Here is a 15,631-nt window from a genome sequence, read left to right on the forward strand (position 1 = left end):
CTCCGTCATCGCTTGTTTGATGCACGCCTACTAATTCTTCATTTCTTCTTCAAGTGTTGTATCCTCCTTTTGTCCTTGTTCTCTTGTGCTTCACTTACAGTATGTCGTTCCGTCAGCTGTAATGCGCATTTGCAAAACCAATACGTTTGATAAGACGCAGTGGTTATCATAATTTCACTACACATGTATTAAGCTGGCACATATGGTTCAGATACAGATACCTGCATGCGGACTTGCACGACGTTGATGCGGAGATTAGGATAATTATGACACCCGTAAGGAAGAGGCAGCTGACGGCCATAAGCTGTTTGCGTTCTTTCCGCCAAACTACCCGGCCTGGTAGTGCTGTAAAGATGCTGTATAAATGTGACACGCGGTGACAGGGAAATTATTATACTTAGCAGCCGACCGTACGTTTTGTAGCTTAGGTCTTCTTTCTTGTGCGTTTGTGCTACCCTTATTAATGAGCCATTTCTTGACTATGTTCTTGACTATGTAACCGCGTTTGTGTGGATGCGTAGACGTGTGCTTTTTGTTGTACTTGTAAAATGCAAATAAAATATTTTCAAGCTTACTCAATCTTTGGTGTCGTGTGCGTTTATTCCAGTCGAGGCCATCGTGCCACCTGGAAACCGCATTCTGTCAGTAGCCCTACACGAAATGCAACAGCTGGAGCGCGGAGGCACAACTCGGGGTAACGGCGGCGAAATAAACGAAAACCGCTCGGGATGCCCTTAAAAGTCAGTTCAGAGTGTGCCTTAACTCGATATGACTCAGCCCTACATGTATTCTGCTGCGCCTCGATCGTGCTCCCGCCAGTTTGGTTGCTGTGTGGCAAACGTAGCGCCTACATATATATGTAGGCGCGACGTTTGCCACACAGCAACTAAACTGGCGGGAGCACGATCGAGGCGCCGCAGCCTGAAACCCAGTAAAGCCACAGAACACCTGGTAAAGCGGCCATACTGTGCAAAACCCCGTTTCCGTTTCCTGTTGTACAGCGCCATCTGTGGTCGCATACTTTAGTTCACGACGCCACCGCTACGCTTGTTTTCGTAGCACTGTAGAAGGTACAGTTTCCCTTCTCTAAGTTTGTATAGGTGTTCTGTGCAGAGGTCGCCGACTGCTGATAGCTTCGTGTGCGCTGCGTTCCCGACGCTTAGTTCGCGTTGAAGCGAGAAGCAGCACGAAGGTCAATTCTCTTGCTGCTGTTGCCGCGCTTCCTCACTCCAGCGTTTGGACAGCGAGTTTCGGCGGTACTCGCCGAAACTCGCTGCCACCATGGCGTCACCAGCATGGTGTCACTCGCGTGGCACCATGCTTCTTAATTTAGTTAGTAAGCGAATGTGTATAAGTTTATACGGCCAATAAAACAACTATCCTTACTTCGTATAGCTGCCTAATAATTTGTTATCGCAATCGATGCTTTCGCATATCGGGCGAAACTGCGACTTTCCTTTAGTTGACAAAGGCGCCAACTCAACGCGCACTCTGCACTGACCCCGAACTGTAAACACCAATTTGCAAGAGTTCTTCGCTGGAAAGACTTGGGGAATGTCCACAACCGCTATGCTACAACTATATAGAGTACCTTTTCTCATTTTTTTTTTGCGGTACAGTTTGCCAGCATTGACTAACGCAAGTAAAACAAGCCTAAGTACTAATCAAAGCGTTCAGGCTGAGGCGCTTAGGATTTGTCTAGGTCTTCCTCGAAGTGCGTCAACGGCAGCAATTATTGTAATCGCCAGAGACCACCTCATAAGGACCCACATCACAGTTGAAACAGTAAGAGTGCACTTGCCCGCACTACTTGCTACCATCTAGCATCTCTACCTGCGGAGAGACCACGCGCCTCGTTTTGCTGAACGGTATCGAATTCGAAGCCGTTCTCCGGAGCCGCCATTTTCTCGCGACAGTGGCGCCGAGGTGCGAGCATTGGCTATGGACTACGGGCACCGTGAATCGCCGCACTTGCGGAAGCAGGAGCGGTGGCAATGAATTGTTCTTCAAGTGGACCGTTGACGCTTAAAATGGGTAAGTGCATGCTCATTTCACGTCTGCATTATGTACGCATGGCGACGCATGTACACGCGTGGGATTGAGGGCACGCTTGACTTTTGTAAAGTTTCGCGGTATGATATTCGCAATGAGAACGACGCATTTTCGTTTGCGGAGGACGTATGTATTGGCTTCCGCGCGGCGTAAAGCGAGCTATTTTGTTAGGTTAAGTGTTCTGGCAAGTGCCAGCCATGGTGCAAGATAATTAGTGCCAATAAGCACGCTACAGCTGCATGTACCGTCACCGTGCGCTGTCACAGAGCCTTCTCAGTGACATGACACTGTGTTGTGGCAAAACTTTAGTTGTCGACAAAAGTAAAACTCAGGTGTAAAACTAGATTTCATTCGTACCTGGACAAGCTTATCCAAACAGGATAGCGAGTTTCGAAATGCGTTTCACACCTCGTGTAAAGTTAGTGAGTGAAGGATGCGATGAAATTACTGTTTGTTTTCTTTTGAACCGCTTCTGAAAGCTTCTTCTCTAATAGCCTCGCTGGCTACGCGATACGTGACCAAAGCGCGCCTGCTTGAACACGCTAAGAAAAAAAAACGAATACTTGGGGAGACCTTCTGCCACGCAACAATAATCGTGATCTGGTTTCCTAACGTTTCATTTCTTGAAAACTCAACGCTCGGCGCCGCCGCGTTGGTGTAGTGGTTACGGTGTTCGGCTGCTGATGCGAAAGACGCGGATTCGATCCCGGTCGCGGCAGTCGCATTTCAATGGAGGCGAAATGCTAGAAGCCCGTGTACTGTGCGATGTCAGGGCACGTTAAGGAACCACAGGTGGTCGAAATTCCCGGAACCGTCCATTACGGCGTGTATCATAATGATATCGTGGTTTGTCACGTAAAACCCCAGCAGTTATTTGGACGAAACTTTTGTATGTTTCATGCGGAGGTGTCCTTTAAAGAGTTGGCAATGCCCTTGTCGAAATATGGCGTCGCCGCGGATGGTAAAAAAAAAAAAAGAAAGTCACGTGGCCTTATGGAAATGCATATACCCGATCATGTGTGGCGCATGTCCTGGACATGGGGGTATGCGTCACATCGGATTTTACATGTAGCGAAAGCCTATCATTTGCTAAAGTATAACCTAGTGTGTAACTTAACGTATAACTCAATGCATGACTAAATTTGCACCAGGCTTTCACCTTCAAGCGTTACAAAGAGGGTAACGCCGAGCGGAATTTTTAAAACTCGGCGGTCGCCACATTCCTATAAAGAATGCTAAACGCGCTGATAGCGCTCATGCCGCTTCTGACTTTGAAGTACCGGGCACGAGGCGTTAACGCAGAGAAAGCGTGCGAGATAAATTACGACTTTTGTTGTGTGGCATAATAACGCTTCGAATACTAGATATTTATTTAGCGTGTAGGATGTTGCAGATACGCTTCGGTATTTTAAGAGCCCTATCACCGAGGTTCGCTGCTAAGATGAGCGCGGCTGATAGCGAAGCCATTCTTCACCAGATGACCATACATTGCTCTTGCTGCTATCACTCTAATCCTGTTAATTTATTTAGAGGCACAAGCTCACCCAATGGACAGTTTACCGCCAGGGCTTTGTTCTGCGTGTTTTCATGTATGACGATATTGCAATTTGCGCTTTTCCTTTCTGCTTCCTCACAGTAGGCGACCGTGTTCTGCCACATCATCTTTCTATCGCGGCCAACGAATGGAAAGACATGAAACACTGGCCCTCCCTGCAGGAAAACCACATTATGTATTACCTGCTGAAAACAAAAGCCTGCGACCTGGAGGACGTCCAAGCCATCAAGAGCTTAGACTCATAACTACGTAATAAGTGGGAAAGTGGGTCAGCTCCTCGTTTGCCTAGGATGACAAAGAGACAGGTTTCATAAAAGGGAAAGTCTCTCCTTCGCAAGCTGACTCTGACCGGCCATACGAAACATAGGTTTGCGTTGGAAATGATTGCCGTATCTTGACCGGGTCGAGCTTGCGTTTGCGTTGATTGTTCGTGCAGCCAACGACGGCACAATGCCGCCCTGTCGAGTAGCTTTTGTACACTGTTGCTACTCGCTCAAAACGCGAGCAGCAACGACACAAACAAGCGCCGCGCATAAATAAACGCACACGCTGTTATGATTGGGGGTTCAATCCCATCGCTCGTGATCCGTTGTCAAGACTGGAGTCGGGCATGAATTAGAAGGTAGCTGGCCCATGCCGTCGTCCAACTTATCCACGCTGAGGACGTTGATGAAGGAAAGGACTGCTTCTCATCGAGAACGAGGAATATGGATTTATTTACAGTATTTATATCAGTCTAACATGACTGTTTGAGAAAGTACATCAGTCTAACATGACTGCTTGAGAGAGAGTGTCCTGAGCAGCCGCACAACAGCGGTTTTTAAACACTCGGACCTCTCCCGATACCCAGGTGACGGAAACGGCCGTCTAAGCACCGTAGGCGAGTTGACCAGGCACCATAGGGGAGAACGAGGCACCGTAGGGGCATTTATTCCCCGAACTGCAACTGCAGCCCAGTGTCTGGCGTCTAGGTCGGCGCGTGGGAAGGGGTGTCAGTAGAAGTTCCCGCGGCTCAGTAACAATAGTTGGTCCGCTGAGCCTGTTTATTTACAATGGCGACTTGGTCAAACTCGGCTCCAACGACGGAGAGTCGAGGACGCACGTATTGTTGTTCACACACAGTCGACTTAGTCACGCCGTGGCTAGAGGTGTGCGGCGACGCTCCCGGAATGTTGCCGCCATAATCGCAACTGGGCGGCAAAACTTGCACTGCAGCTGGCCGTTCTTAGAAACGCTACTCCGCCGATTCCCACAGCCCACGCCGAGAGGTGGCGCCTGGTGTCGATTGAGGTGAAGCCTGGTAGTGATTACCCTATCACGCAGGCTCCGTGCGAGGGTAAAATAATCTGGTCTATACCAGCGTGCTTCACACCTGCCGCGAGACGTTCGACTCCTCCTTGGCGCCTCATTAAACCAAAGATTAACCTGACAATACATTGCGTCCTGAAAAAAGCAGATATGTCGTCGCCGGCTCTTAAACAGCTTACCTTACTCCTATTAAATGAGAAGTACCGGCGTTACACCCACATATACACCAACGGCTCCGTCCTGCCGATGAGCTCGACCGCAGCTGTCGTCATTTCAGAAAAAGCCACCCCCATCAATTGAAAACATCTCAATTGACAACGTCGACGGCAGCAGGACACGCAGCGCTGTGAGTCGCACAACACTTTATTAATGACGAACCAACACACAGATTGTCAATTTACTGCGACTCGAAGACGGCACTACACTGTTTACTGTCAGTCTTACGGCGTGGTCCGCATGAACAGTTGGTATTTGAAATCAAAGAGGTCATACACCACCTGACTCAGAAAGGATATGAAATAATTTTTCAGTGGCTACCAAGTCGCTGTGGTATCATCGGCAATGAACGTGCCAATCAAGCTGCTCGTTCAGCTCATGCAAAAGACAACCGCCTTTCGATCCCGCTGTCTAGGACAGATGCTGCAAGGATTATCTGCCTACTTGAACGCCAATGCACTATATGAGAGTGGAATGAACTGCATTTTATGCACGCCCGTATATACACCCTGGATCCAACCTCAAGCCTCCGACTTCTATCAAGACTTCCCCAAAGAGACGCGACCCTTTTGTGTAGGCTATGATTGGGCGTCGCGTTTACCAATTCCTACGCTTTCCGCATAGGAATGGCTGACATTGCAGAACGTGGCGACGCAGGAACAATTCTTCATGTTCTTTGCCAGTGCCCGCAGTACAGTGCGCTGAGACAAGAGCTTTCCGTCGTGCTGAACCAGCTGGACGACCAGCCTCTGTCGAAATAAAGAATTTTGAAACGTCAATGCGACTTAACATCGCATCAGAAGGCCGTGCAAGCGCTACTGCGCTTCTTGAGATCGACCGGCCTGTGTGAACGCCTGTGATTAGAACGCCTTTTCTGTTACCATTTTTTTTTTCATCTATTATTATTTTTTCTTGTTCTTTTTTTTTCTCTCTTCTCAGCCTTTGTCGACTTTACAGCTACTATAGCCCTCACCCCAGTGCAGGGTAGCAAACCGGAAACTCGCCTCTGGTTAGCCTCCCTGCATTTCATCTCTCTCTCTCCAAGAGGCCAAGATAGCACGCGATTCACTGCCTAGCGGCTCCGGCGTGAGGATGGACATACACGTGCTATCACGCCCGGTGTGACCTACAACGCGAAAGCGCGTGGCAAAGCTCTCGCGCGCTGTAGCTCATAATGAGCACGATAGTGAGCTGGCTAAATGAGCAGGTCTGCCGACCGGCGTAGTTCACTGCTTCTCCGCATCATGACAGAAGGAGTGGCGCTGCGGTCAGAGGCCTGCCGCGAAGCGCGCTTCGTCTGCTAAAAAATTTGTCTACTAATTGAATTGAATTTTAGGGATTTACGTGGCAAAACTACGATTTGATTATGAGGCACGCCGTAGTGGGAGACTGCGGGTTAATTTTGACCCCCAGGGGATCTTTAACGCGCCCCCAGTGCGCGGGACCATGGGCGTTTTTGCTTTTCGCCACCATCCAAACGCGGCCGCCGCGGCCGGGTTTCGATTCCCCGACCTCGCGTTTAGCAGCGCTATACCATAGCCGCTAGGCCACCGTGGCGGGTTTTATCTGCTCAAACTGTTGTTATTCCGAGTCTGTAACATTTAAAATATATTTCTTTTGCACTAAAACATGAAGAAAAATGGTTAACATACGGTTAGAGAGTGTATAAATGCCTGACGTTTCTTGCTGCAATGAGTCATTTTGAAAAGCGGTCATTTATATCGTCTGCTCACACGCAGACGGCACGGCGCGCTGCGCTCGTAGTCGCGATACTTCTCCGAGTTCCCTTAATTCGCTTCGACGTTTAAGGAACGAAGTGAATACTGTGGGTGATGTTAGTGAATACCAAGCTCCTGAGGATCCGAGACAGAGTGAAAGTGCTCCTGCAAAGAAGGAAACTAGCTGGAGGAGCATCACTAGCTCGGCTACAAACATGCCAGCCACGGGCCAAAAGTTCACTGGTTTCAACGCCGCGAGACCCAGAAATTTCCGAGAAACGTGAGGTAGCACTTCTCTGTGCAGAAAATATTTCAACCGCATTAGTCGTATGTGAACGGAACTTCAAAGAGTATATTTCATTGAGTGTATGACAGGCTGAAAGACTGTGCAGATTTCGAGAGTGTATCCGCGGCACGGTATCTTCGGTGTTACCTGACGCTCCGGCTTACATATCGAAGCAAAATCCTCCCAAAAGAACAAGGAAGACTCCGACCGAATGGAACCGTTAAAATAATCTTGAGTAGACCGCAAGCCACAATTGCACACATTTCAAGCAAATAGGACGCGAATTAAAAGAGAGAGATATATGCAAATGAGAGAAAGGCAGGGAGGTTAACCAGACTTAAAGCCTCTGGTTTGATACCCTGCACTAGGGAAAGGGAAAGTAAAGACGGAAAGAGGGGGGACAAAAAGAAAGGCGTGAAAAAAGAACGAGATCATCATAGTCTTTCTAATAGGCCACTGCCACGTAAAAAGGACAACAAAGCCTTGACCGATATTCAGTGAGACGACAGTTCACGTCGGCATTGCAAGACTGACTGTTCTGAAAGTGGCCTGTCGTCAAGGCGTGCCAACACGGCCGTTAGCGACAGCCAGTGCGCGCTGTATCGAGGACAGTAGCAAAGTACGCGTTCTATAGTCTCCTCGCAGCCGCAGTGACTGCAAGCCGCACCCTCGTCCATACCGACTCGGAAGGCAAAATATCTTGTGAAAGCGACACCAAGCCACAGTCGGCAAAGTACTGTTGTCTCGAGTCGAGAGAGTCCAGATGCGGGTCGAAGTCGAAGGGACGGGTCCAGTCGGTGCAGACGTGTGTGCTTCAAACTTGGCGTGTTCTATAAAGATCTCATGGCTTCATTTGCAAGCACACGGATTTTCATTGCTGCATCTGTTCTTGAGAATGGTATGGAGTCTTGCAAGCCCTCCTCATGTGCAGACCGTGATGATGCATAGGCATGTTCATTGCCCATTATGCCACAGTAGCTTGGAATCCACTGTAACGTGATGTCGTGTCCTTGACGTGAATTAAAATAACCCGTGTTGTATATACAGGTGAAGAATAAGTATATGTAGACAAGTGAAGACGTGAACCCGTTGAAAGGAGGCCGATGAAATTATTCTGTGTAAGAAGCTGCAAGAAGTTTTGCCAAGTACGACGACAAATATCAACATAGCAGTACAAAATTCAGCATGAAGTGCAGAGGCCATGGTTCACAAGAAAACGACTGCCGCGTGCACTGGTTGATGTTTCCTCCTTTCTCCATAGCTCAAGCATACAGGTTTGGCCGGTTTTCAGCAGCACAAACTCGAACTTACGAACAGCATCATGAAGCTATAATCTTTTGCTCGGCTGAAATTGAATTATTGCAAAGAGCAAAAACAACTTATCTCCTCAGCATATTCCATAAAAGAAAAAGTACTTTACGCGCTAGAATGCTGTAATGCAGTGCCGTGTTTCATTTAAAGCTATAGTTTGCTGTAGAAGCTTAGTGTGGCTGGCTTGCACGTGCGACCGACGAATTAGCCTATTGCACTAATATGTACACATGCACGCTCAACAAGAGAACAAACTATGTGAATTTGAATGCTACAAATTACTCATCTCATGGAGTTAATCATAGGTCACTGAACAAGATAAGAAATTCTTTTTTCTTTTGTATTCTATTGTCAAAAATGTTCATTTATGTTGCAAACGTGTACATCTTGTTTACAATAGCCCACATACGGCAAGAAAATTCAACCAGGAGCTTTAGTTGCGCGGATATCAATATTTACTCGATCGCAGTTTACATTCCTTCAGACGAAATCATTTCCCTTACGCATTTCGTGGCATAAGAATACTTCCTGCGCGAATTACGTTCGCATACAGCGCCTATACATGTTGTTTGTAAAACAAATTTCGCCCGTCTCGGTTGATAAGAACTGATCAAGGACTGGTTCGTCCTTGCAGAATTTGTGCTCCTCCTCGTATACTCAATTTTAACGTGTTTACTTGAAAAAACAGTGTTAAGATCTCTGCATTTTTGCCACTCAAACCGAGAAACAAACAGCTCACGGACAAGGCAAGTACGTTACCTTCGCAAGTGAAAAGAGCTCCGCAGCATTCAGAAATTTGCAACTGTCTATGATGTCACTGTGAAGACGTTTTGCAGGTTAACTACAGTGATACATACTCCGCAGCTACACTGTGAAGGTACGTCCTCACTTGCGGAAATAAGCGCGCGCTGCGAAAGGCGCTTTCGCGGCAAGAATCCTCTAGAATAGCAGCTTGGGCTTGCTGGTTTTCCATCCTGGTGTTAACAGCGTAAAACCTAGACGGGACACGAGACGAGAACACGACACCACAAGCGCTGCCGAAATAAGCGCGCGCCGCCTTGCGCGCGCTTGTCGTCACGTTTGTCGTCATGAAGCAGAGAATCTCTGAACTACGCTTCCCGCCCAGGAGTTGGCATACCTACCCATCTAGCCGCCGTAGCGATAGTACCTAGGGGCATGTTCTATTCCCGTGCCGACCACCGTCGGTAAGGCCGGCTGCGCCGTAACGGTACACTGTCGCCTTCTCACCGGCGTAGCGTAACTGCGCTGCGCAAACGGGTTACGCCGCACTGGCTATATGCGAACCTTTAGACTGCTATGTGCGGTGTTTGTTGTAGTTAACGTTAGCGTGTACAGGCGGCAAGCCTCCTTTCGAGAAGTAAAATAATTGTGAGTCGTATTAGTTTGTGGAAACTGCGCCTGCCGGTGGTGAAGTGGAAAGACGGGATTTTTATTTTTCCTCGTCCTATCTATCCGGACTTAGCAACTGATGTGTACTGAAACAACCCCTCAGCGTTTTACTGTGGGATTCATCCGGCTTTTATCAAATTTATATTTGGGCTACGTCACGCTGTCCTTGAATGAAATAAGAGGACGTCAGCGCCATCCAATAAACATGAGAAGTCCCGTAATAGAAGAAGGTCGACCAGTGAAGACGAAGCAGACATGCTGAATCATTGTCATTACACCTAGAAGAAGAAAACTAAATTTAGGATCACTTCTGTAACTGGGAAGACGACGTGCTATAGAACACGAAGGGCCGGGCGCCAGCTCTATCCAGCATAGAGATGTTGAGCGAGCGTTAGTTAATAATGACAGCTGCAAGCGCCGTCGCACTCTGCAGGATCGGTATTCTCCACTGCTGGCTGAGAGGCTGAGAGCTAGAACTTTGGGCTGTCAGTCTGGTGGTTGTCAATTAGAATCCTCGAGGCACAATGAGAACCTTTCTTTCTTCTTCATGTTTTCGCAAAGGCTTTTGAGATTGCAGCGACTGACGATGGTGGACACCTGCAAACGCCGGTGAACATAAAAACAACCAGAGTGAGCCCAAAACAGCTATCGCTGTAAAATATTCTTGTTTCATGCAACGTGGGAATCAGTCTAAGACACGGTGTAAGAATATTTTAGGTGTTGACACTCCAGCCGCCACCGCGGAGAGCTTAGGACCACATAGTATTCGCTGTAGTACAGTCGGCTGCGCTCCTGGTGGGCCCCCTCGTTCCAGCGCCAACGCGGCAACTTGAAACGCGGCACGGTACAACTTTGGCAGCGTGAAATCACTGCTACCGAAAGGCAACTGCTGCCAAAATGTCAGCATCCGATGTTCAAACCACACAGCGGTTGGCGCATCGTTCCATAACAGTTAGCGCTACCGATACAGGCACTCACCTTGCAATAGTAAACATAATCCCATTCAAGCCTCCAAAAGTGGACAAGCTCACAAATACTGGCATGATCCACGCTACGGCACCAATTGTATGCTGTGCGAACGTCTGAAAATAGAAACGATCATTGCGTTAGCCACTGTTTTCCGGAGTAAATTACGACCACGAACCAAATGGCAATGCAAATTGATTGCTGTATAAATCGTGACCGCCAGAAAAGAAGTGAGTGAGCCGATGATTCAACTTTGGAACTCTATTCAAAATGTCCGACACTGCTTGTAGGGTTTGGCAACTTGCTTTAAAACTTAAACTTTATCGTCACTGAGAAACATAAAACAAATACGTGTAGTGATGACTCGTCCCAACGTCTTTCTTTTAGCCAAAAAAGCTGCCTATACAGTGCGTCTTTCGTGAATAACATGGCCTTGCATCTTTTGTATGCATCTTGCGACGTTTTTCAGCTTTGCACCCTTAGCAATGCTAAATGTACGCCATCCTCCCCTCCCCATAAGCGGGCCTAAATTCTTACTGCTACCCGTGCGTTTCTGAATTCGCATGTAAGCTTGACACAAAGACCCGCGGCGAATTATACGCGTCTGCTATATGAATTCGCTAGCTAAAGAAAATCTCCAAATGCTAAATGTGCAGAAAGAGGCATTACACTATAAAAGGAAATCACTTCTTGCCCTGCTCTAGTACTGAGAAATGCAGTTCACTTTGCCGCAGCATAGCAATGCCACGCAACGAAAACGTCACTCGCCCAGATTGATTTTGTTTAACCTTTGGCGATTCGTAACACTGTTAACGAAGATAAATGTGGTACGAAAAGCAATGGAAAATCTGGCGATTCCAGCAAAACCAACCCGGACTGACTAAAAGAGCACGCATGTTATGCTGCTCACTGCAGTTTGCCGACGTGCAGGCAGTGCGATAACACAAATTACAAGAGTAAAGTGTCAGAATAAGGCACCATATAGTACTTCGCAGAACCTGGCGCACACACGTCCACCGTCACCGTGAAATGAGCCCATAAAAAGGTTCTGTAAAGTGTGTTACTCGACAATTTTCACCAGGGACTTAGAGGTACCGTCGACTTCCGTTAATTCTACATCGTCAGGACATACCCCTTCAGTTCGATTTAGCGATGTTCGGATCAAACGATGTCAAAACTCACACCAAAATAAAGTTTTATTTGCTTGATATACCTTATGATGGCGGGCTCTGTAGCAACGCTCGGTCGCGTGCACTGTGGAGATGGTCACATATAGAACGCCTATACAAACAGTAAATTGTGATCTGTATTGTCTTATTTATACACGAAGACAATGCTGACCTAAATCTCTGTCCCACGTTGCACATACGTGCAGCTTAACGTCATAATCGCACAGGCGCGAAAGCGCCCTTACGATTGACGATGTTGAGCTGGACGTACGAGTGAACAGATTATGACAGAGCGACTGTATGCAACGGTATCGCCGTCCAAGAAAGTCTGCTATATGTCCACTGGCATGCATGATGACCTCACCTCCAGAAACACCTCCCCGCCCCCGCTTTTCCTCTCTCGATATGCTCTCATCAGCCAACGTGCACGCGGCATTATGCAAATATGCGACTTTGGCGATGCTTCATGGAGCCGTTCTCATATTCAACATTTTCAGGTTGCTATGTTGTCAATAATATGGAGCTAATGAACAGTTTGCTGTGAAAGTATTACTTTTTACGTATGTACAGCGCTGATCAAAACATTTATTTATGTAGTAATTGCATGTTTAGTACGTGGCATTTGTTTTTTCAGTCGATGCATTTGACAATAAATCCATGGCAACCCTTCTTTTTAAATGTTCACCAGTGAACGTTCTTTGTAGGCAAATTAACCAGCCTCACGACTCGAATCACTGAAAAAGAGAGAGCGAGAGAATAATATAGGAAGGCAGGGATGTTAACCAGTCAATAGTCTGGTTGGCTACCCTACGGTGGGGGAAGGGAGAAGGGGAAGCAAGAGAAGGCAGAGAGAAGGCGTAGATACGTGTACGGACAGCACTTGAGTTAAAGACGCTCGCGCAAACCAGAAGTTCTGAGAAAGCATAAAGTGCCTTCACTGCCCTCTGAGCCGATGATCGGTCGGGACGGTGTCACCACATCGGACGAGCCACCGCTCCTATACCATGTGACTTCATTCCTGGTTATGTCCCAACACGGGTGTTGTGACACACTTCCTTCGCACCGTCATGCATAGATCAACGCTTAGCAACGACTATTAGAACTCCCATCTCGCCACACACCGTAAGCCGCCGTGACGAGCTTCGACTGCGGAACATTGTCCGATAACGGCAGCGTCGCATCTGTCTTACCCTCGCCATTACAGTAAACGACCTCTGTCGCACACGAAATCGCCTTTCACGCGAAATGTCACGAGTACAACAGCGCCACTAGCTGGGCGTACAACGATCACTCGAAGCCTATATGGCCGTCAGCAAAGATATTTCATACAATAACGTGCTTAAAGCGTACCACAGCAACAGCCGGCGATGCGAGCATTTCTTGGGGAGATACCGCTGTGAAGTAGGCAACGTTGGCCAGGACGTAAACGACCGTCACAAGCGTAATACCGATGTATATAGCTCTCGGCAGGTTTCTGGAAGAAAGATCAAACTCAATACAAATAAAGCAGATATAAACAAAACAGATGACAGTCGACGATTTAGACAAAACAGCCTTGCCCTGCTTAAATTTGGGCGTCGAATGATAAAGATGTTCCCTTTCCTACAATTCTTGGCAAATCGTCCTCAACGTCAGCAACATTCACTCTCTTTTTTTGGGCGAATAAAGTTGAGAATCTATCGCGCTCAAAATCAGCACTGGATATAAGTTTTCTTCAACATCGTTATGGAAATCAAGTACGATTAATTAATTAAAAGCAACTGCACAATGCAAAATTATTTCCATGAAGCAATCATACGGCAATGATCCTGGTAAGAATAGGCATGAAGCAATTACCACGAGAAGCCAGCACGCGCTTTGCGCTGTTACACGTGTCAGAGCAGTAAAAGCGCATGTGCTATCTCGTCGTCTTATGTTGCATGCACAGCCTTTGTCAAAAGCATACGGCCTACTCCGCGTTTTAACAATATACGCCTTTCGGCTGTGTAGTGCAGTTACCGCCGCGCTTCTGACACTGGAGACCTCTGGGTCGCGAATACGAGAGTTCTCTTCAATCCCCCGGGAGTTGTAATTTCCTGCATACCGCAGTAAGTCACTTAAACAGCCTGTAGTCAACGTGGTGGTCGCAGTCAACGTGTAGCTATATACAGTCATTTAGCTCGTATATTTTTGACAGAGTGTACGTATCGCTTACACTGCATTTTTCCTACTTTTCGTAAACGTGATGCCAGTTATATTTCACGAATTCTTCCCGAAGTATGCTGTCATAGAGAGAGAGAATATTTAATATAAACGGGGCGACAGCCTATATGGCACTGCCTTCCAGAAACTTTGGCATCTTCTGAGCGAAACCATCAGCATGTGATAAATAAATGTGCCAGAAATAAAAGTGATTATTTCCTCTTTCAGCACAAACACAGCAGGAACTGACGTCTGGTTACATTTCCGTGCGACAGAGAAAGTAGCCCTAACCTTACACAGTAGGTCACGGCACTATACAGGACAGGTATTCTTTCTTTATTGTGTTCTTTAATCCGAAAGCATTACATGACCCATTACGCGAAAATCCGGCGTTGTAGTCGGCGGCGTGACTGAATGATGACACCAAAAATGCCCGATGGCAAAGGGTAAAACCATATAAAAAATGCCCTATAATTGGGGGCCAATTGTTAGCCGATTCATTCGCTCGGATGATCGCCGATCGCACTGTCAGCATCGCTACTGTCTCTGTCTACGGTTGCTATACTGTCCGACACAGGTTCACTCCCTAAAGTTAACTGTTTGTGAAATTCTTCGTCACCTGCGTGCCAACCTTCCAGATCCCACCTTTTCTACCTGACAATAATAGCAAGAGCCCTCTCATATGCTTTACTACTTTTCAATTTAAGACTTACTCCAACAATGATCATGCCGAAATCCCCTTTGCACATCTCAGCGCAACACCCCACTCTGTGGTACTGTTTCTGTGGTAAGCAAGTATCGACTGGATATAAACAAAACAAACTTACTTGTTTGGATCCTTCAATTCCTCGGACACATAATTCAAATAATTCCTATAAGAATTGAAAGAACAATGTCAGTCAGGGCAAATGATTAAATGCGCATCGATAAACTGCCCTTCGTAACGTTACAGATGAATTATGGCCGCAGTGTTCCCACATGTACGTGTAATGTCGTGGATACACCTGATGAAATGACGTTAAGCGCTAATCAGCAACATCAACGTCGTTACCGAAATATCCCATTAAACATTAGCTGCGCGATAAGGTTTTTTTTTTCATTTCTTTATTCTTTTCTGCTTTTTCATTTCTTTGAACACTTCATTCAGAGATAACGTCTAACGTTCTATGCACTCCGGTTATCCTCACTTGGAAATAATGTCGCACTAACATCACATTCATGTAGCGGCCGCTGTACGTTATTATTATTACTGTTTTTGACAGCAAGACCTCACTACTCATATTTAGACACGGAGGTATTAGCGAACATAACCTCACATCCAGATATATCCGCTTCGTAACTGCTTCGCATATGGCGTATTCGCTCCTCAGGCTAAATTTTAAGCAGTAAAAACAGCTCAATATTACAGCTGCAGTCTGACAGCACAATCCAGCTGGGCTGTATTTCGAGCAAATAAGTC

At 47.0% G+C, this 15,631-nt stretch overlaps 1 protein-coding gene across 2 annotated transcripts in view; it reads right to left on the minus strand.

Annotated features, from left to right (window-relative positions):
- Nucleotides 1-15,631, minus strand: part of LOC126547127 (large neutral amino acids transporter small subunit 2-like) — a 118,947-nt gene that overhangs the window by 38,304 nt on the left and 65,012 nt on the right. For both annotated transcript variants that reach the window (XR_008608962.2, XM_050195001.3), the window contains exons 4-6: nt 15,000-15,044; nt 13,342-13,465; nt 10,835-10,938 (exon numbers count right to left, since the gene is read on the minus strand). Coding sequence is in view for 1 of the 2 variants with exons in the window: in XM_050195001.3 (XP_050050958.1) it covers nt 10,835-10,938; nt 13,342-13,465; nt 15,000-15,044 (273 nt within the window). In the remaining variant the exon portion in view is untranslated. The remainder of the gene's footprint in view (nt 1-10,834; nt 10,939-13,341; nt 13,466-14,999; nt 15,045-15,631) is intronic.

Source organism: Dermacentor andersoni, chromosome 1 (genome assembly GCF_023375885.2).
Source record: "Dermacentor andersoni chromosome 1, qqDerAnde1_hic_scaffold, whole genome shotgun sequence".
In the NCBI taxonomy this organism is placed as follows: Eukaryota; Metazoa; Arthropoda; class Arachnida; order Ixodida; family Ixodidae; genus Dermacentor; species Dermacentor andersoni.